This window comes from Hyperolius riggenbachi, chromosome 3 (assembly GCF_040937935.1).
Source record: "Hyperolius riggenbachi isolate aHypRig1 chromosome 3, aHypRig1.pri, whole genome shotgun sequence".
Lineage (NCBI taxonomy): Eukaryota > Metazoa > Chordata > Amphibia > Anura > Hyperoliidae > Hyperolius > Hyperolius riggenbachi.
In genome coordinates, this window is record NC_090648.1 from 33,631,227 (window position 1) to 33,654,290 (window position 23,064).

At 46.9% G+C, this 23,064-nt stretch overlaps 1 protein-coding gene across 1 annotated transcript; it reads left to right on the plus strand.

The window, feature by feature from the left end:
* Positions 1-1,055: 1,055 nt before the first annotated feature.
* Positions 1,056-21,938, plus strand: LOC137562012 (zona pellucida sperm-binding protein 3-like). The gene is made up of 8 exons (XM_068273355.1): positions 1,056-1,250; positions 5,917-6,029; positions 8,469-8,572; positions 8,647-8,824; positions 16,938-17,058; positions 17,141-17,232; positions 19,252-19,385; positions 21,703-21,938. Exons 1-8 carry the CDS (start codon positions 1,095-1,097, stop codon positions 21,936-21,938), a joined length of 1,134 nt encoding a protein of 377 aa, XP_068129456.1. The 5' UTR covers positions 1,056-1,094.
* The last annotated feature ends 1,126 nt before the right edge of the window (positions 21,939-23,064 follow it).

The following is a 23,064-nucleotide window of genomic DNA, read 5'->3' on the forward strand; positions in this document are numbered from 1 at the left end:
AGCAGAGTTTCCCCGCATTATTCGCCTGCGGGGAAACTCTGCGGATTCGCGGCGGTTTCCGCTCAAGTGGAAACTCGCCCTCATACTCTCACAACTGCTCACTGCTACCTAGTAACTGCTTGCTGAGCACACAGCTCAACAGTCCATGGAAAAGAGGCCTAACTCACTTGAAGGTAGGGGCCGTGAGCAGGCAGCAGTGCAGTTACCAGGCAGCAGTGAGCAGTTGTGAGAGTCTGAGAGGCATTTTACTGCCTATCAATGGTCCGTGGAAAAGAGGCCTAGCAATACAAATTGTCAGTGAGACACAAATAAATTCAGGATTGCTACAGGATTATGCTTAAGGCCTCCTTTCCACAGACTGTTGAACTGTGTGCTCAGCAAGCAGTTACCAGGCAGCAACAAGCAATTACCAGGCAGCAACAAGCAATTACCAGGCAGCAGCAAGCAGTTGTGAGAGTTTGTGATGCATTTCACTGCTTAGCAACAGTCCGGGGAAAAGAGGCCTGAAAATGGACCAATCGAATTCAACCTTGCGGAATTTGATTGGTCCATTTTAAGCTGCCTAAATTTGCATAAACGTGCATAATCCTCCTTAAACTGAATTGTTTGCATGTCAATTACCATCTCCAATCAGGAGAGCAATGCCAAGAAAGGCCTTCAGCTGGATGTGATGAGTGTGGCAGCAGCTGGGGGAGGGGCTATCAGCTGCTGGGAGGGGTATAAAGAGAAGGTCTCTGCTCCTCCCTCATTGTGCTGTTTCTCCTGCAGTCAGGATGGGTCTGGGTGGAAGTAGATGGTGCAGTTGGCTGCTGGTCCTGGCTCTGGTGTATGGACTGGGGGAAGGCAGTGATAGGGTTGGGGGCTTGGCCAGAGATAGGCGGCAGCAGGATTGGTGGAGGGAGTACCAGAGGTTCTCACCTGCTCAGGGCTCTGCTAGAGCTTCTGCTAGGGACTTTGCTCGCCCGGTGTTTGGGTTTGGCTCGGCTTCAGAAGAGGTGGCTCTCCCTCTGGGTGGGGGGGGAGGCTTTGGTGATCTCCCTTGGCAAGCAGTGTCCCAGTCTTCTCCCATCAGCCTCCAGTGTGGAGAGGATGTCATGGTGGTCAGTGTGAGCAGGAATTTCTATGGCAATGGGAAGCTGGTGAAGCCCTCTGATCTGACTCTAGGACCCCAATCCTGCCAGCCCACCTCCCAGACTGCTGATACTGTCGTCTTCCAGAATGCCCTACAGGACTGCAGCATCCCTGTCCAGGTAATGGTCAGCTGACTTATCTTCTATTCCTGTCAGGGAAGAGACTGAGTCCTGATAGAGGCAGTGTCTAAAGAGGCCCTGTAGTGATCTATAGTAAACTATTCTGGATGCCCTTTTTATGGTCATTTTCCTGGTTTACCCATGAGAAATGCTTCCTGTATCTATATATTGAATGTATCCCTGCACTCCCAGTGATACTTAGCTTAGGCTGACTAGCTATGTGGCATTCTCTTCTGACAGTACTAAAGATGTCACCACACCGGTCTTACATGTCAGTAAGGGCTTTTTCACACCACAAGAGCTTTTTAAGTTACAGATCTTAAAAGCTCTTGCTAATGATCCAATCTTTTTCATCCAATCTCACCAAATCCTATGTAGTATAAGGGTAAATTGAGTGAATATACTGAATGTATACTTCAGTCAGTTACCTTATATTACATAGAAATAGAAAGATTGGATTATTAGTGGCCAGCTTAATGCAATGCTATGGGGGATGTTTACAAAATCCCATTGCTCCAGTGTGAGCACACACATAGGATAACATTAGCTGGAGCTTTTAAAATCACAAAGCGTTCAGAAAAGCTCTTCTGGTGTGCGCCGGCCCTTAGTGATGGTCAATTAGATGCAAATTTTTAGCTGACGCAGCATCATGTGAATTTTGTATGCAAATCTGTGCAGCTTGAAAAGGACTAATTGAATTTTACCTCAGCAGGGTTTGATTCGCTGCTTTAGGCCTCTTTTCCAGACTGTTAATAGGCAGTGAAAATGCCTCTCAAACTCTCACAACAGGGAACTGCTTGCTGAGCACACAGCTCAACAGTCCATGGAAAACAGACCTAAGCAAGCTGCCTCAACTTGCAATTATTTACATCTCATTGACCATCACTAGTCAGAATGTAAATTGGAGTGAGGAAGCAGGAAAATTATCACTAATGTTCCTTTCCTGGTGATGCTCTATGGCAGCCTACAGATGGGCAGTTCTATACCCACATGTATCCTGCCATGGAGTCATGAGGGAAAGGCTTTTCAGTGGGCAAGAGAGGGTGTGATGTGACAAAACCCAAATAGTGCAATATGCCAAAGATGCATGAGAGGCAACCAACCACTTGATGCAGAAAACCGACTCCACTCAGTGTCCAGAGAATCCTGGGTGTGGTCACTCTCTGGGTGCGGGAACAAAACTGCCAGCAGATGTGGCAGAGCTACAATGGGCAAACTACAATTTATAAATGCTTGTATGTAGTTTGAAATGTAGAAGTGGGGTGCCCCCAGATTCTGAACTACATACAATCTGCATTGAAACAGGAAATTACCTCCTGAGTATCCTGGTTTTCCTAATAAGTATAGCGTGAGGATGGGGTTCATTACATGTTTTACACATCTGAGCAGAGGAGTAGCTATGGGGGGGGGGGGCACATGTCCCCAGGTACAGCACTGTAAGGGGGCTCAGCCTCAGCATGGCCGCTGCATCTCCACAAGCATGAGGCAGCTTGCTGGCTGCCCAAAGTGCCCCTGCTTCTCTCCCTGCCTCTGCAGAGGAGTGCATAAGTGTTAACAGCAATAGGAAAACTGGGGCACATCTGGCTATTTATAGGGGGCACATCTGACTATATAATTTGGTTATTTGAAGGGTGGCACATGTGGCTGTTTAGAGAAGTGTGCCCCTTCCCCTGTTCAAACAGCATTTCCTCATTGAAGCCACCAAAGAGTGACCACATTCTGATGCATGGCCACGCCCATTTCATCTGGGGGTTGCAAAAACCTGTCTTTGGCCCAGTGCACACCAAAAACCTCTAGCAGATCTGCAAAACATTAGTGGTTTTTGAAGCAGATTTTCAGAGCGCTACTAGGCATGTTTAAAGGTCTTCTAAACATGCCAAGTGTTTTTTGGAGCAGATTTCATATATTTTTACAGTAAAATTGTTATTAAACAGCTTCTGTAACAAACGCCTGAAAACTGCTCATCTAGAGTTTTTTCAGAGCGGTTTTCCACTTTCCTATACTTTAACATTGAGGCAGAAATGCCTCAGATCATAAAAATGGTACAGCCCTCGAGTTTGCGTCTTGTGGAAAATGAATCGCTCTGGTTTGCTCCATCCCACCATCCCATTCACTTTCATTACCCAAGCGGTTTTCCCCTGCAAGCGTTTTAAAACCGCTCTGGTGTGCACCAGCCCTTGTCCCCGGGCGCTGAAAACCCTAGATGCGCCTCTGCAGTTTGCATCAGCAGAAATGGAATCTTGTGTGGAGCTGATCAGCTTCAAACTGACCTTGTAAACTTTGAGTTCTGTTGAATGGATATTTGCATTATCAGATTTCTAGCTCATCACTTCTAAGTCAACCTTCCTGGTGGTAACGTAGTTCGGGGTAAGCCGCGCAGGAGGTTCTCTCCGGCCCTGCTCGGCCGAGTTTTTTTTTTTTTTTTTTTCCTGGATGCAGCTAACACTTTGCTAGCTGCGCCAGCACACCGGTCACCGCTATCCATCGCGGCGCGCGCCCCCCCCCAGACCCCGTGCGCTGCCTGGCCAATCAGTACCAGGCAGCGGCGAGGGGTGGATCGGGACTCCCAATGACGGGGGAAGCCCTCCAGGAAATCCCGTTCTTTGAACGGGATTTCCTGATCGAAGCGGGGGGATGCCGCTGAACTGCCGCACTGCCTCTTGGCGGAATTTTTCATACCGCCAGGAGGGTTAACACTTACAGCTTTTTTTAGTGTTACTGTAGACAGTAAAGGTGACCATATGTCACTTGACTTGGCCAATCGAACATCCCATTCAATTAGTTTTGTATCCGATGAGAATCGGTGCCACCAAGAGCTTATTGACCATGACCAATTCTGAGCTGAAATTGATCACATAGCAACTGGACATTAGAGTTGGGCGAACTGTTAGCGCAACTGCAGCCGAACTGTTCGGCTGCCCATGTGGCTGTGGCTCTTACTACTTCCGGGTCGCAGTGACCCGGAGTAGTACATCTGCGCTGGCCCGGCGGAGCGTGTCCTAGATCGCGCTCCCGTTGCCGGGCACTCTCTGCGCATGTGTGTGACGTCATGAGTGACGTCACACATGCACAGAGAGTGCCCGGCAACGGGAGCGCGATCTAGGACGCGCTCCGCCGGGCCAGCGCAGACGTACTACTCCGGGTCATTGCGACCCGGAAGTAGTAAGAGCCACAGCCACATGACGACAGGTTGGGCAGCCGAACAGTTCGGCTGCAGTTGCGCTAACAGTTCGCCCAACTCTACTGGGCATGCTGGGCTGATGTGCATAGCGGTAACAGTGTGTGACTTCAGGCAGAATGTTGCGGAATCCCTGGTGGTCTTAATGTAAATATGCCTGCCCTGTATATGAATTTATACTTCATCCGTTTGGTGTCCCCTCGCTGCAGTGCTTATCCGTCTTCTGCTTCCTCTATTTGCACTCACACTGCCATGTATAGCATGTGACCTCACACATGCCATGTGCTATACACCAGTAGCATGTGGCACAAATGGGAGGATGCCAATGGATGAGCATAGGTAAAAATAAAGTTGGGGGAAGAGGGGGTCGGGCAAAGTTACACTAGGTGGGCAATGATGGAGGTGGTGCCACAAGGCTGATTCCTAAGGTTTCATGATGTAATCTATTGGAAATTGGCTCGCAGTTAATGAGCAGCTGAGATCTCTGATTAGTCGCTCCGATCTCTCTTGGTTGACTCTGCCAAGACATCGCTACATTTATAAGCACCATAGGTTGGGCGTGTCCCTCAGGCACATTTCAAACTCATCTTTCACAGCATGAGATGTCGTCTTGTTGACCTTGTCTTCTGTCATTACACATGACAACTCTTCCAGGGCTGGTTCAAGTAACAATTGGGCCCTAGGGCAAAACTGGCCTGGGGGCCCCCAACATACACCCCTGACCAAAAAGTGTCAGAGGCCCTCTGTTGCAGCTAAATTTTTCTCCTGGGCCGCAGAGCTGGCTGCTGACCCTCCCCAATCAACCTCCAACTTAACAGACTCTGCAGAGACCCTGGGTAACAACAGTTGGGAGAGGGACAACTGGAGGGGGGGGGGGGGGCTACAGGCACTGGGGCAATCGCCCATATATTTTTTTTTTTTTTTTTTTTTTTTTTTTTCTATGGTAGCTCTGGCCCTGCCAGGGCTGATACTCTAGCAGTTAAAGGCCTGAGCCTCCACAATGCAACTGTAGTGGTTGTAGCTCTAAACCTCCTCCAGAGAGTCCAAGCAGTAAAGTGTTGTACCGTTAGCCATGAGTAAAAGCAAGAAGTTTTGAATCAGGATGATACCATTTATTGGCTAACTTAGAGATGGATAAACAGTGAGCTTTCGACTTATAAAAAGCCTTCGTCGGACTGGTTCCTGACCAGAACTGAAAAACACAGCTTATATACACTGACATACAGAGGAGAAACATGTTTCTCCTCTGTATGTCAGTGTATATAAGCTGTGTTTTTCAGTTCTGGTCAGGAACCAGTCCGACGAAGGCTTTTTATAAGTCGAAAGCTCACTGTTTATCCATCTCTAAGTTAGCCAATAAATGGTATCATCCTGATTCAAAACTTCTTGCCAGAGTCCAGATGTGCATCTTGGGAAGGTGACAGAGTTCTGCTTTTGGTAGAACAGTGGCGTCATAATCTAAGCTTGTGATCTTGTTTGGCTCCACAGATGACTTCAGATTTCCTGATCTACTCCACCAGCCTGCTGTACAACCCTACCTCTAATGTCCCAATTATTAGGACCAACTCAGCTGTTGTCCCCATCACCTGCTACTACTTCCGGTAAGTCTGTGCTCAGTTTCCTCAATTGTTGAAGGTCCTTTATTATAAGGCCAAATTGAAGTGAGAACATGGAGGCTGCAATCATTTTCTCATTTTAAACAATACCAGTTGCCTGGCAGCCCTGCTGGTCTATTTGGCTGCAGTAATGTCAGAATAAGGCTCCATTTCCACTAGCAATTAGGATGCAAGGTGGTGGCTATGGGGGCTCTGATGCTATCCATGATTTCCCTGCATCACACCAAATCACGTAGGTAAATTCACCTCAATGGACACTACTCCATTGACATGAATTGGTTGTGGTTTCCGCAATACATCTAGTGGAAACGGGCCCTAATTCCAGAGACTAGCATGCAGCTAACCTCAGATCTGACAATGTCAAATGCCTGATCTGCTGCATGCTTGTTCAGGGTCTATGGCTAAAAGTATTAGAGGCAGAGAATCAGCAGGACAGCCAAAGATGTTAAAAAAAAGATCAAGAAATATTTGCCATGTAATTCATTTGTTTGAGCCTACAGGTCATCTTTACTACCCTAGCCAACTACTGGCAAACCAGAGAAGCTAGACAGTACAAACTGCCATATATAACCACACCCCCTAACAATGCAATAGGCTAAAAGGTTTAGATCTACTTATGCAGAGGGAGATACTGGTTGCTTGGCACTTTGAAACGGATCCATCTGAAAATGGCACCTGCGAATAATGGCGCACGGTGTTGCCGCTAATCTGTTTGCTGCTTATTGCTATTTAATGTTAAAGCCTTATCGTTTAGCATTAACACACAGAACCCTCTCTGTACCTATCCCTAACCCCTAGACTCCCCTGGTGGTGCCTAACCTTGACAGTGTTACATTAAATCCATTCACCGTTTTGCAGTTTGGCTTATGTAGGTTATTGATAACTAACATTACTGTGTGCAATAACGTCTGCTGTTTGGCATATGAACAGCGCTATTGACGTTACTGTGTACCGTTTTTCTTCCCTGTGCTCCATTATGCAGTACTAACGATAAATAGCAAGAAGTGTCTTTTTAATGCAGCGCCATTTTTATGCATAGGGGCTGTGCGCAATTATTTACTGATCCACTTTGGAACAGCCATTTCCCACAATGCAATGAGGTTCAGAGAGGCAACTGTAATGACCATGGTGAAGGGTTTCCCACCCTCAATGATCTGAGAGGGTATATTTCTCATGGGGAAGGTGTATTGACTGATTGGGAAGTTAAATTCTGTGTTAAAGTTCCTGTTGCACTAAATGCTAGTGGCTCTTGTGCTTCAGATGGCAACCTGCAGGTATCTTAACCCTCCTGGCGGCCTAATGTTTTCCGCCAGGAGGCAACGCAGCAGTTTTTTAAATCATGTAGTGCTAGCTGCGTTCAGCAAAAAAAAAAATTAAGCAAATCGGCCCAGCAGGGCCTGAGAACCTCCTGCGCGGCTTACCCCGAACGAAGGCAGGTTAAGTAAACGAGCTGCTAACCTGTCTAAAGACTTAACGTTACAACCATAACACACTGGCCCTAACTTGCAAAGGTTTCCAGGGTTGGAGCCCAGTGGTGACCATCAGGTTTTCAGAGTACTTAAAGGACTACTGATGCAAGGAGGGGCATGGAGGCTGCCATATTTAAGCAAGTCCTACTTCGCCTTAGACCCTGAACAAGCATGCAGCAGATCAGTTATTTTCTGACACTATGAAATCTGACCAGATTAGCTGCATGCTTGTTTCTGATGTGATTCATACACTACTGCAGCCAAACATCAGCAGGGCTGCCAGAAAACTGGTATTGTTTGAATTAATATGGAGGCTACCATATAATCTTTTAGATGTCCTTGGAGACTCTGTAATGAGAGTTCCCCCTAGGGGGTAATCTCTTCAGGAGGTGGAAGCCTCTGGATCTTATCAAGGCTTCACCTGTCCTCAATCCCACGGTGGTCTCGCTGCAGCCCACTGAATGCGCAGCTGACAACTTGTCAGGCTGTGCAATATTTAAATTTCCCCCTTCCAGCAGGGGGCGCTGTTGCAGCTCTCAGCTTGGAAATGGCTGATCTCAGTCAGGTCCACTCTACTACCCAGGAGACTTGCACAGTAGAGCAGACCCAACTGCAATGGGCAAATTTCCACCTATTTCAGAGCGGAGAGCTGGGAAGGTAAATATTTACATGGCTGTTTTGTAGTTATACTCCTTTAAGACTGATTTTGAGGAAACTGAAGGTAGACTTGATGTCAGTGTTTAGCAGACATTGAAACCTACCAAACTCTGAAGATGGAGGAGCACAAGGGCATGAAGTGCTGCCAACACTCTGTAGCTACTAACTGCAGATGGCCAGGTCTGAAAACTGTGCCAGAGGGAACTTTTTCCATAGCTTCAGGTTGGGTACTGTGACACTTAATGTTACAAATGCACAAAGTTTAATCCCAACCCTGAACACTTAATTTTTATTTTAGACATGACAATGTGAGCAGCAAAGCAATCAGGCCAACATGGTCTCCATTCAGCACCACCATCTCCACAGAAGAGAAGTTGTCCTTTAACTTGCAGCTAATGACTGGTAAGTAAGTGGAACTAGCTAAGGGAGCTCTGACAAGCTTGGCCTCTCCTAACCTTTTTGTGTTTTCTCCACAGATGACTGGTCAGGCCCCAGAAATTCCATTGTCTACCAGCTGGGAGATGCTTTCAACATAGAGGCCTCAGTGCAAACTCAGAACCATATTGGTCTGATCCTGTTTGTTGACAGCTGTGTGGCCACCCAGTCTCCTGATCCCACCTCCAAGCCGAGCTATGACATTATCTCAGCAAATGGGTATGTTCTAGGCAAGGACTGTCTGTCACAAACTGGATTAAAAGATAGGACAAGTGTCCAAGCAGGGCCGGATTTACCATAAGGTATGTAGGCACGTGCCTACAGGCGCCTGGTGATGGAAAGGCGGCTCACTCCCCTCCCAGAGTGGCTCCTTCCCTATGCAAAGTCCTGATGAGAGTGTAAATGAGAGGTTACTCACCCAGCTCTTGGCATTCCACTAACCAGATCTACCTTCAGTTAGGGCCTCCTCTAGCTACTTAAAGGGGCACTTTGGCGTCAAATTTAAAATAAGTGTAAACATATACAAATAAGTACATTTTTTTTTTCCAGAGTAAAATGAGCCATAAATTTTCTCCAATGTTGCTGTCACTTACAGTAGGTAGTAGAAATCTGACAGAAGCGCCAGGTTTTGGACTAGTCCATCTCTTCATGGGGGAATTCTCAGGGATTTATTTCAAAAGCACTTAGTGAATGGCAGTTGCTCTGTCCAACTGCCAAAAAACTGTGTAGTAAGCAGGGAAGCTGGCCAGCATCATTGTTTAAATCATTTTTAGGGAATATCTTTATAAAGAATAAAGGCCATGCTGATAATCCCCTATGAAGAGATGGACTAGCCCTAAACCTGTCGTTTCTGTCAGATTTCTTCTACCTACTGTAAGTGACAGCATTATAGGAGAAAAGTAATTTATGGCTCATTTTACTCTGGAAAAATCGTACTTCTTATTTGTCTGTTTGCACATATTTTAAATTTTAAATTTTTTTTGCCATAGGGCCCCTTTAACCACTTCGGGACCACAGTCTTTTCGCCCCTTAAGGACCAGAGCCTTTTTCTCCATTCAGACCACTGCAGCTTTCACGGTTTATTGCTCGGTCATAAAACCTACCACCTAAATGAATTTTACCTCCTTTTCTTGTCACTAATACAGCTTTCTTTTGATGCTATTTGATTGCTGCTGCGAGTTTTACTTTTTATTATATTCATCAAAAAAGACATGAATTTTGGCAAAAAAATGACTTTTTTAACTTTCTGTGCTGACATTTTTCAAATAAAGTAAAATTTCCTATACATTTGAGCGCGAAAGTTATTCTGCTACATGTCTTTGATAAAAAAAAAAACATTCAGTGTATATTTATTGGATTGGGTAAAAGTTATAGCGTTTACAAACTATGGTGCCAAAAGTGAATTTTCCCATTTTCAAGCATCTCTGACTTTTCTGCGCACCTGTCATGTTTCATGAGGGGCTAAAATTCCAGGATAGTACAAATACCCCCCAAATGACCCCATTTTGGAAAGAAGACATCCCAAAGTATTCAGTGAGAGGCATGGTGAGTTCATAGAAGATTTTATTTTTTGTCACAAGTTAGCGGAAAATGACAGTTTGTGACAAAAAAAAAAAAAAAAAAGTTTCCATTTCTTCTAACTTGCGACAAAAAAAAATGAAATCTGCCACGGACTCACTATGCTCCTCTCTGAATACCTTGAAGTGTCTACTTTCCAGAATGGGGTCATTTGTGGGGTGTGTTTACTGTCCTGGCATTTGGGGGGTGCCTAATTGTAAGCACCCCTGTAAAGCCTAAAGATGCTCATTGGACTTTGGGCCCCTTAGCGCAGTTAGGCCGCAAAAAAGTGCCACACATGTGGTATTGCCGTACTCAGGAAAAGTAGTATAATGTGTTTTGGGGTGTATTTTTACACATACACATGCTGGGTGGGAGAAATATCTCCGTAAATGACAATTTTTTTTATTTTTTTTACACACAATTGTCTATTTATAGAGATATTTCTCCCACTCAGCATGGGTATGTGGAAAAATACACCCCAAAACACATTATACTACTTCTCCTGAGTACGGCGATACCACATGTGTGGCACTTTTTTGCACCCTAACTGCGCTAAGGGGCCCAAAGTCCAATGAGTACCTTTAGGATTTCACAGGTCATTTTGAGAAATTTCGTTTCAAGACTACTCCTCACGGTTTAGGGCCCCTAAAATGCCAGGACAGTATAGGAACCCCACAAATTACCCCATTTTAGAAAGAAGACACCCCAAGGTATTCCGTTAGATGTATGGTGAGTTCATAGAAGATTTTTTTTTTTTTGTCACAAGTTAGCGGAAATTGATTGTAATTGTTTTTTTTCACAAAGTGTCATTTTCCGCTAACTTGTGACAAAAAATAAAATCTTCTATGAACTCGCCATTCTCCTAACGGAATACCTTGGGGTGTCTTCTTTCTAAAATGGAGTCATTTGTGGGGTTCCTATACTGCCCTGGCATTTTAGGGGCCCTAAACCGTGAGGAGTAGTCTTGAAACCAAATGTGGCAAAATGACCTGTGAAATCCTAAAGGTACTCATTGGACTTTGGGCCCCTTAGCGCACTTAGGGTGCAAAAAAGTGCCACACATGTTGTACCGCCGTACTCAGGAGAAGTAGTATAATGTGTTTTGGGGTGTATTTTTACACATACCCATGCTGGGTGGGAGAAATATCTCTGTAAATGACAATTATTTGATTTTTTTTACACACAATTGTCCATTTACAGAGAGATTTCTCCCACCCAGCATGGGTATGTATAAAAATACACCCCAAAACACATTATACTACTTCTTCTGAGTACGGCGATACCACATGTGTGACACTTTTTTGCAACCTAGGTGCGCTAAGGGGCCTAACGTCCTATTCACAGGTCATTTTGAGGCATTTGGATTCTAGACTACTCCTCACGGTTTAGGGCCCCTAAAATGCCAGGGCAGTATAGGAACCCCACAAGTGACCCCATTTTAGAAAGAAGACACCCCAAGGTATTCTGTTAGGAGTATGGTGAGTTCATAGAAGATTTTTTTTTTTGTCACAAGTTAGCGGAAAATGACACTTTGTGAAAAAAAAAACAATACATATCAATTTCCGCTAACTTGTGACAAAAAATAAAATCTTCTATGAACTCATCATACACCTAAAAGAATACCTTGGGGTGTCTTCTTTCTAAAATGGGGTCACTTGTGGGGTTCCTATACTGCCCTGGCATTTTAGGGGCCCTAAACCGTGAGGAGTAGTCTTGAACCCAAATGTCTCAAAATGACCTGTGAAATCCTAAAGGTACTCATTGGACTTTGGGCCCCTTAGCACAGTTAGGCTGCAAAAAAGTGTCACACATGTGGTATCGCCGTACTCAGAAGAAGTAGTATAATGTGTTTTGTGGTGTATTTTTACATATAACCATGCTGGGTGGGAGAAATATCTCTGTAAATGACACATTTTTGATTTTTTTTACACACAATTGTCCATTTACAGAGAGATTTCTCCCACCCAGCATGGGTATGTGTAAAAATACACCCCAAAACACATTATACTACTTCTCCTGAGTATGGCGATACCACATGTGTGACACTTTTTTGCAGCCTAGGTGCGCTAAGGGGCCCAACGTCCTATTCACAGGTCATTTTGAGGCATTTGTTTTCTAGACTACTCCTCACGGTTTAGGGCCCCTAAAATGCCAGGGCAGTATAGGAACCCCACAAGTGACCCCATTTTAGAAAGAAGACACCCCAAGGTATTCCGTTAGGGGTATGGTGAGTTCATAGAATTTATTTTTTCTCACAAGTTAGTGAAAAATGACACTTTGTGAAAAAAACAATAACAATCCAATTTCCGCTAACTTTTGACAAAAAATAAAATATTCTATGAACTCATCATACACCTAACAGAATACCTTGGGGTGTCTTCTTTCTAAAATGGGGTCACTTGTGGGGTTCCTATACTGCCCTGGCATTTTACGGGCCCAAAACTGTGAGTAGTCTGGAAACCAAATTTCTCAAAATGACTGTTCAGGGGTATAAGCATCTGCAAATTTTGATGACAGGTGGTCTATGAGGGGGCAAATTTTGTGGAATCGGTCATAAGCAGGGTGGCCTCTTAGATGACAGGATGTATTGGGCCTGATCTGATGGATAGGAGTGCTAGGGGGGTGACAGGAGGTGATTGATGGGTGTCTCAGGGGGCGGTTAGAGGGGAAAATAGATGCAATCAATGCACTGGGGAGGTGATCGGAAGGGGGTCTGAGGGGGATCTGAGGGTTTGGCCGAGTGATCAGGAGCCCACACGGGGCAAATTAGGGCCTGATCTGATGGGTAGGTGTGCTAGGGGGTGACAGGAGGTGATTGATGGGTGTCTCAAGGTGTGATTAGAGGGGGGAAATAGATGCAAGCAATGCACTGGCGAGGTGATCAGGGCTGGGGTCTGAGGGCGTTCTGAGGTGTGGGCGGGTGATTGGGTGCCCGCAAGGGGCAGATTAGGGTCTAATCTGATGGGTAACAGTGACAGGTGGTGATAGGGGGTGATTGATGGGTAATTAGTGGGTGTTTAGAGGAGAGAATAGATGTAAACCATGGATTTGGGAGGTGATCTGATGTCGGATCTGCGGGCGATCTATTGGTGTGGGTGGGTGATCAGCTTGCCCGCAAGGGGCAGGTTAGGGGCTGATTGATGGGTGGCAGTGACAGGGGGTGATTGATGGGTGGCAGTGACAGGGGGTGATTGATGGGTGATTGACAGGTAATCAGTGGGTTATTACAGGGGAGAACAGATGTAAATATTGCACGGGCGAATTGATAAGGGGGGGGTCTGAGGGCAATCTGAGCGTGTGGGCAGGTGATTGGGTGCCCGCAAGGGGCAGATTAGGGTCTAATCTGATGGGTAACAGTGACAGGTGGTGATAGGGGGTGATTGATGGGTAATTAGTGGGTGTTTAGAGGAGAGAATAGATGTAAACAATGGATTTGGGAGGTGATCTGATGTCGGATCTGCGGGCGATCTATTGGTGTGGGGGGGTGATCAGATTGCCCGCAAGGGGCAGGTTAGGGGCTGATTGATGGGTGGCAGTGACAGGGGGTGATTGATGGGTGGCAGTGACAGGGGGTGATTGATGGGTGATTGACAGGTAATCAGTGGGTTATTACAGGGGAGAACAGATGTAAATATTGCACGGGCGAATTGATAAGGGGGGGGTCTGAGGGCAATCTGAGCATGTGGGCAGGTGATTGGGTGCCCGCAAGGGGCAGATTAGGGTCTAATCTGATGGGTAACAGTGACAGGTGGTGATAGGGGGTGATTGATGGGTAATTAGTGGGTGTTTAGAGGAGAGAATAGATGTAAACAATGGATTTGGGAGGTGATCTGATGTCGGATCTGCGGGCGATCTATTGGTGTGGGGGGGTGATCAGATTGCCCGCAAGGGGCAGGTTAGGGGCTGATTGATGGGTGGCAGTGACAGGGGGTGATTGATGGGTGGCAGTGACAGGGGGTGATTGATGGGTGATTGACAGGTAATCAGTGGGTTATTACAGGGGAGAACAGATGTAAATATTGCACGGGCGAATTGATAAGGGGGGGGTCTGAGGGCAATCTGAGCGTGTGGGCAGGTGATTGGGTGCCCGCAAGGGGCAGATTAGGGTCTAATCTGATGGGTAACAGTGACAGGTGGTGATAGGGGGTGATTGATGGGTAATTAGTGGGTGTTTAGAGGAGAGAATAGATGTAAACAATGGATTTGGGAGGTGATCTGATGTCGGATCTGCGGGCGATCTATTGGTGTGGGGGGGTGATCAGATTGCCCGCAAGGGGCAGATCAGGGGCTGATTGATGGGTGGCAGTGACAGGGGGTGATTGACGGGTGATTGACAGGTGATTGACAGGTGATTGACAGGTGATTGACAGGTGATCAGGGGGGATAGATGCATACAGTACACGGGGGGGGGGGGGGGGGTCTGGGGGGGGTCTGGGGAGAATCTGAGGGGTGGGGGGGTGATCAGGAGGGAGTAGGGGGCAGATTAGGGACTTAAAAAAAAAATAGCGTTGACAGATAGTGACAGGGAGTGATTGATGGGTGATTAGGAGGGTGACTGGGTGCAAACAGTGGTCTGGGGGGTGGGCAGGGGGGGGTCTGAGGGGTGCTGTGGGCGATCAGGGGGCAGGGGGGGGGGAAATCAGTGTGTTTGGTGCAGACTAGGGTGGCTGCAGCCTGCCCTGGTGGTCCCTCGGACACTGGGACCACCAGGGCAGGAGGCAGCCAGTATAATAGGCTTTGTATACATTACAAAGCCTATTATACACTGTTGCAGCGGCGATCCGGATGCCAGTAACCCGCCGGCGCTTCCGAACGGCCGGCGGGTTACGGCGAACGGGGGGCGGAGCCAGTCCCCGGCGGCTGATCGCGTCACGAATGACGCGATCGCCGCATAGCCACTCCCGCAGCCGCCCCCGCCGATGGGCGTATTGCGGTCGTTTGGGCCCAGACTTTGCCGCCGCCCATCGGCTGGGGGCGGTCGTTATGTGGTTAATATTGAGGGTACTTCTGCCTACCTAATACTAAGGGGCACATGTAGCTACCTGACAGTCAAGAGAAGTAAGGGAGAAGTGGCAGCTGGGACAGCCAGGACACTTGCAGTGCAGTTCAGTGGGGGTTTGTGGGTTCATGCAGGGAGAAGTCTAGGGTGCCAGGACATCTGTGCCTATAGGCTCCTGTGATGTAAATCCGGGCCTGTGTCCAAGCAAACCTGAACAGGGTCATCAAGTCTTAGATGGGAAAGGTGGTAACTACTTAAACCATAGCTCCCAACTGTCCCTCTTCGGGAGCCCTGTCTCTCTGCCCCTTTCCTCCTCTATTGTCCCTCTTGCAGGACTTTGTCCCGCTTTCTATGTAAATGTATTTCTCTACTGAAAAGTTTGACTAAACTTTATTCCAATCCTTTAAATATATTACTAATTTTAAAATGTTAGCATGAAGGAAAATAAACCTGGATAGAAAGGACCAGTGTAATTTGAATTATAAAACATATTTTTCCATAGGAAAGCTTTATGGTATGAGATGGGGTGTGGCTTAAGTGTCTTTCTTTGAAAAAGTTGGGAGATGTTTAAAGAGGAACTCCAGTGAAAATCATGTAGTAAAGTGCTTCACTTTTCCAATTATGTATAAAGGATTTAGTCAGGGTTTGCCCATTGTAAAATCTTTTAATCCCTGATTTACATTCTGACATTTATCACATGGTGACATTTTTACTGTTGGCAGGTGATGTAGCTGCTGCATGCTCTTTTGGCAGGTGGAAACAGCATTGTGGGGGCCACCCAATGTAAAACTTGCATCGGGGCCCACAACTTCTTAGCTACGCCACTGTTAACTTGGTTGTACTTTCTAGCAGTGAGACTTGTACAGTTATAACAAATCTTGCAGCCAATCTGTCAGTCATTACCACAATTAAGGTCAGGGTTTGTCTGGATTGCTTTTTAGGGGCTCAATTTGTAAAGCATCACATTATATGATTAGAGAACCTACAGTATCTGCCGTTCCCATGGAAAATAAAATACTGACTTGTGTGGTAAATGCTTAAAATGTCAAATTCAAAGATCTGAATATGCAGTGAGATATTTCAGTGCAAGGGCTCTGGGCACAGGAGACCAGGTCTTGGCTCTTCTAGTCAGGGAGGAGACCTTGGGCAAGACTCCTTAACACTGCTACTTCCAATAGAGCACACTGTAGTGGCTGTAGCTGACACCCGAGTCCACCAACGAGAAAAGTGCAATATAAATGCTGTCTTGTTTAGTTGAATGCAGAGAGCTCTCTAGTTGCATGTAGATCTAAAGGGAGGCTGGGTATGGCTTTTATTATAAGCTGTCACAAGCAGCTCTTGGGCAGGAACAGCTCGTGTGTTGGGTAGCACACCTGAGGAATCGGCACAACTATGGCCAGGGAGAACATCACCACCAGAACAGCTTGCTGTTAAGACCCACTCCACAGCTGTTGGACTTCTAACTTTTACCAAACTGGTATCGGGGCTCTTTCACATTAGACCACCCGTGCAGGAGCCATGCTGTGCAACGCAATCAGCGCTGGTAGCTAATCACCCGATGGGAAACCGCTGCATCCAGTGGCTCAATGCTCCCAGGTGCATTGAACCAAAACACAGCATGGTGAAAGGTAAAGGTCTATGGACTTCCTTTTAACCTTAACGCAAAGTTTGGACTTTGCGTTACAATGCAGGAAAAGGGCTCTCTTGTGTGAAAGAGCCCTTAGTGAATTGAGCTCTAGTTCTGTTTAGTTACAATGTTGCGCTTTTCTGAAGGTGCCTCATGGATGGGATGCTGGAGGACTCCTCTTCATCATTTGTGTCTCCAAGAATCCAACCAGACAAGCTGCAGTTTACTGTGGATGCCTTCCTCTTTGTAGATGCTGCTCAGTCTGAGGTGAGGAATGGCCTGGAAGTTTCCTGTACCAGAATGTAGCTAGAGGTCTAAGATCACTTTCTGATGTTACAATCCCTTTCAGGTCTTCATCACCTGTAATCTGAGAGCTGCACCAGCAACTCAGGTCCCAGACTCCATGAACAAGGCCTGCTCCTTCAACAAAGCCACCAACAGGTAAGATGTGGGTGGAAGCAAGTCTAATAGAAAACCTTGTCAGAACAAGGATTGCACAAACCTATCTCTGGCACAACCTGGTATGTCACTGAGTAAATTCTTAATATTTGGTAGTAAGGTCTTGTATACAAGGGCAGTGCTGTTCCTCCAGCTAGACAATTTGCTACAGTTGTCTAAACTTCACCTGTGAGTGTTGCTAATGCGACAGAAGTTAATAGTGCCAAAGCTACTGGGGTTTTTTTTTATTTATTTTTTTTTTTTTACCTGAAATTGATGTAAAACACTTGCACTTTACCTGGGGCTTCTGCCAGCCACCCTGTGCCCAGTCATGGAATGATCCCCTGGTCTCCCACTGTGGCTAAGTTTTCATTGTCAACATCCACTGGACCCGGCCACGTGCAGTTATTAACTCTCCTGTTACCAGGAGCATCCTGTTCAGTAAGAGAACCTCATGCTGGGCCTGCGCAGCACACTACCATTGATGGGAGCGCAAACAATGACACATGCAGTCAGGGCCATCGACTGGCAAATTGGCGATAATGAAACTTGGCCAAGTGGGGGATCATTCCATGACATTGTGGATGTGGGGGGGGGGGCCGGCAGAAGCCCCAGGTAAGTGGATTCTTTTAATCCAATTTTAGGTTTCCTTAAAGAGAACCTGCGATGGATCTTCAGGGGGCAGATGGGGACACAGAAGCATGTTTGCCTTATGACACGCCTGTGTCCCCACACCACCACTCTCTGTCCCAACGCTGCATTATAGCCCCCACGTTTAGTGACAAGATTTGCTGTTAACTCAGAAGTAAACACGGGAGAGGAATTCCCTGTTCAAAATGCCACCAGGGGCATTTCTGCAGGGTTTCCTGAGCAGGGCCTGATATAGGAGGGGGGGGGGGGGGGGGGGTCAAGCGGGTCTCTTGCCCCAGGCGCAGTTTGTTGAATTCTTAAAAAGGTGGCAAAATTTGGATGGGGAATGGCAGTTTAGGCGCCAAAACCTGACCTTGCCCCAGGCGCAACTTGGGGTAACTTGGTCTAGATCCATCCCTGTTCCTGGCTAGGGAGAGAGCTGCCATAGGGCAGCTCTCTCCCTAGCCACACCTCCAGTCTCTCAGTGCAGCATCGTGACCCAGAGGTCACAAAAGTGAGCCATTGCAGCCCAGCGGCTATTTTTGCAGCTGCCTGATCTGCTTAGCCCTGTGGATCAGGGTTTTTTTTTTTGTTTTTTTTTTTCTTCCCACCCACACTTATCTAGTGTGGCAGTAAAGCTGAATCTCTATCATGGACCAATCAAAAGTGCAGAGAAAACCTTGCACTTGCCCGCTGTGATTTCACTCATCCTAAGTCCATTACTGGAGGCTTGTGTGCCACTTGGGCAGCTGAAGATGTTTTGTCTAAGTGGTTCTGCAGGTTACTAATCGGTAGTAAATGCAGAGGGGGTCAGTGAGATGCAAGTTTAGTATTCAAGTTGCATGCAGCTCAGAACTGGACTAATGCCCTTCATGTCTTCATTGGCCAAGCTGCAAACAACTTGCGTCAAAACATCAGTTCCCATCTCTAGGTAGAACTCTAGTGATGACCACCTGGTGACCCATTATGTAGACTTGGGTATGCAGTTTTGAGCTGTAAAAGAGGAACTTCAGCCTAAACATACTGACATTAGTTGTTAATTAAAATGGGTCATATAATCTCTTACCCACCCAGTTTTAAAAACAGGCAAATGTTTGTGATTTCATGGGGCAGCCATCTTTTTGGTTGAAAGGAGGTGGCAGACACAGTTCCACCTGTCCAGTGTCCTGATCGCCCCACCCAGCTGCGCACACTAGGCAACAAGAACATCAGAAATCCATCATGCTTTTGCACAGCATCCGGGGAAACATGCCCAGGCAGATTACTTTGATAGGAAGAGCTTAGCTTTTGCAGCTAAAAATGAGACTTTGGTAAGAAACAAAGTTCTGATGCTGTGAAACTGAATAAAAAAGCCTTTTAGTCTGGAGGTTCACTTCAATCTTCTCCCTACAGCTGGTCTCCAGTGGAAGGCTCTAATAACATCTGCCAATGCTGCACTGCTGGGCTCTGTAGCATGCCTTCCGGTCAGGCCAGAGGATGGGGCTCTGTACAAGGAAGACCACGAGGATTTGGCAAGCGAGAAGCTGGTGAGTCTACTCCATCCAGTAATGGTCTCCAACTAGAACCTGAATACAACTGAGGGGCTAAATCTAAATTCTTTCCCAGCAACCAGAGATGGCTGCTGGCGAGCGGGATAATTCCAGATTGGGACAATCACCAGGAAGTGCATATGGCAAAATTCCTGCAGCATGGATGGGCAATTGCCACCAGTGGAGGGATGAGCAAGGACATGTCGTGAGTTAGAATTGGAGTCTGACAGCCCATGCTGTGTTGGTGCTTCATAGTCACTACAGTCTTCTATAAAAACCCTTCATCATGCAGAATGGATGAATGGGGAGACTATGTATATCATGCAATGGAGCTAAAGTCTTACACCACCTAGTTCAAGTCAGTCTTCAGGAAGGATAACCGATGGGTTCATCAGAGCTGGGACAAGGTCCTCCAGCACCCAAGGCTGAGACACCTAAGTGTGCCCCTCCATCTCTAGTGTTGGGCGAACATCTAGATGTTTGGGCCGAACATGGCCGCGATGTTCGGGTGTTCGAGCCGAACTCCGAACATAATGGAAGTCAATGGGGACCCGAACTTTCGTGCTTTGTAAAGCCTCCTTACATTTCGTGAGATTCAGACGTTGCTAACGGCCATTGCTGCGATTTATGTACGTCAGACTCGCCACCATTGTAATTGCCCAAATAAACAGGTTTTTGTGACCCTAGGCTATGACCTCTTCGGCCTAGGACTGCATTGAACGCGACCCACGCATTGTGCGCATTCTGGACAACACCAATTACTGTTTATTATTTATTGAACCTCTCATCTGTATTACATTTATGACTGCATGGCGACAAAATGCAAATTGCTATCTGCACGCTTCTTGTCCTCATGCAAAGCCTGGGTTGTTGTGTCTCAAAGCGTGGCCTTCTCCTCCTGCGCCGCCCTCCTCCTGTTCCATCACGTGTGCTGCTGCTGGGTTAGCGTTACCGGTCCCTTTTCCTGGAACCTCTTATCTGTATTACATTTATGACTGCATGCCGACAAAAAGCATGTTACCTGTGCAAAGAAAACAGACATTTCCCGCATTTAAAAGACAGTTTTCCCTTTGAAACTTTAAAATCGATTTTCTCAACTATAAGCTCTTTTTGCAAATTTTTTTTCCCTCTTGTACCCACTCCCAAGGTGCACATACCCTGTAAATTTGGGGTATGTAGCATATAAGGAGGCTTTACAAAGCATGAAAGTTCGGGTCCCCATTGACTTCCATTATGTTCGGCCCGAACATCTAGATGTTCGCCCAACACTACACATGACCCGTTCGGCCAATCACAGTGCTAGCCGAACGTTCGGGGAACGTTCGGCCATGCGCTCTTAGTTCGGCCATATGGCCGAACAGTTTGGCCGAACACCATCAGATGTTTGGCCGAACTCTAACATCACCCGAACAGGGTGATGTTCTGCAGAACCCGAACAGTGGCGAACACTGTTCGCCCAACACTATCCATCTCTCACCCCAGCTGTCACATATTGATTGCTATTAGACTAAGAGGTGCCCCCAATGCCTTAACCTTCCTGGCGGTTAGCCTGAGCTGAGCTCGGGCTATGCCATGCAGGAGGATTTCTCAGGCCCTGCTGGGATGATTTGCAAATTTTTATTTTTTTTTTTTGCAACTAGCCCTTTGCTAGCTGCATGTGCATTCCGATCACCACTGCGCCGCCCCCAGACCCTGTGCGCTGCCTAGCCAATCAGTGCCAGGCAGCGCTGAGGTGTAGATTGGGACTCCCTGTGACGTCGTCCCGCCCCATCGCCATGGTGACGGAAGCCCTTCAGGAAATCCCATTCTTTGAACGGGATTTCCTGATCAAAGATCGCCAGAGGCGATCGCAGCAGCCATCATGTAGCAAGCCCTAGGCTCGCTACATTTTAATAAAAAATTAAATAGCGCTGCCCCTGGCGGTTTCTAATAGACTGCCAGGAGGGTCAATCTCTAGCTATCTGGGTTGCAGTCACTGCTATATATCTTTTTTTTTTTTTTTTTTTTTTTTTTTTTTTTTTTTCTTATCATCTCTGCTTCAAAAACAATAGGGGAATGATAGCTGAGGGAGTTGTGTGCCCCTTCTACACTGCGCCCTGAGGCTGGAGCCTCTCTAGCCTCTGCCTGGGGATCATGATCAGTCAGATGCAGTAGGCGGAGGACCCTGCCAGAGGCTCACTCTAAAGGGAGGGAATCTCCAAGCTGTTGCATAAGTTTGCAGAAATTAAATGCACTCTGAATTATCTAATGGCTAATTGTGACCTTGTTACAATTTCTCAATGGCTGGCCCATACACTAACCCTTTATATTTCAGTTCCTGCAGGTCTTCAGTCTGAAGTGCTCAGCCAGGCTGTCCTTGGTCCCCTCCTTATAGCTGGAGAAGAGTCTCGCCTGTATCGTCGCAATCTGTCCTCCAGAATGTCTCCTCCTGAAGCCCAGCCCTTGGAGCTGTGGGTGTTGGTGGCCGTGGCCTCAGTCAGTTTGGTGGTTGTCATTGCTGGTGTTGCTATGACTGCAAAAAGTATTATGAACAAGTTCTGTAACAAGTAAAAGAATAAATTAACATTTTGTAAACTGGGTTGTCTTCTGCTGATTTTCTAATTCAGAACTTGAAGTATCTGAAGCTGCTGTCACTAGTGTCAGATTGGAAATGTTGGTAATAATCCCAACTGACACAAGGGTGAAAAACCTGAGGCATGCCAGTGAGAATGGGGAGACTGACCAGCACAATCCTACCTGTCAGTCTTGGGGAGTTTGTGATGATTCCACCACCCTGTAAGCTTGTTATAGGTGGGTTTACAACACCTCTACTGGCTAAATTTGTGCAGAAGCCCAGGCCTTGGGTGGCTGGAGATGGGAGGATTTGATGCAGATGGAAAAGGGGCTGCAAATCTGTTAGGAAAACCGGGCACAATGATCAGCAAGCTTCTATTAGACACCTGTGTTAATTTTCAGTAATTGGGTGACTAGGTGGTCATTAGACTCTATTGGCTAGTAGCTGATCAGCTAAGTATGTTTGGTTTGGCAGCCCAATTTCTAGGCTTGTTTTGGTCACTTACCAATGGTGGTGGGGGAGCAAGGTTTTCCACCTACAGGGATGGCTAGACATGGGGGGGGGGAAACGGGGGTTTTAGACTTTTGTAACAGGGATAAAAGGGAACCTGTAACAAAGGCTCCTCTTGTGGGTACTCGCCTCGGGTGGGGAAGTCTCTGGATCCTATTGCAGTGGCAAAAAAAGCTCGAACAGCAGGGATGAAAATATTTACCTTCCCGGCTCCAGCACAGGTGCAGTATCTGCTCTCCGCTCAGATGGTCTCCTGTGTCTGCATAGTAGAGCGGACCTGACAGATCTGTTTCTGCCGATCTCTGTGTTGAGCCACAACAGCGCCCCCGCTGGAGCCAGGTAAGGTAAATGTATCAAGGCTTGTCCAGTACTGATTGCCAGACACTTCAGGGGAGCCAGCACTGGATTGCCTGCAGCTACAGGGGAGGAGGAAGCCTCACTGGGAACCCTGAGGCTTCCCGCCTCCCAAAGTGAGTACCCCAGGGGAACTTTTTTGGGGGGTGGTAATCTCTGCCTGTTCAGTGGGCTCTTGTGTACAGCCCCAGCCTCTCTACCCCTCCCCAAGAGCTCTGTAGTGATGCTGGAGTCTGCAGAGCCAGTTCTGCTCTATCA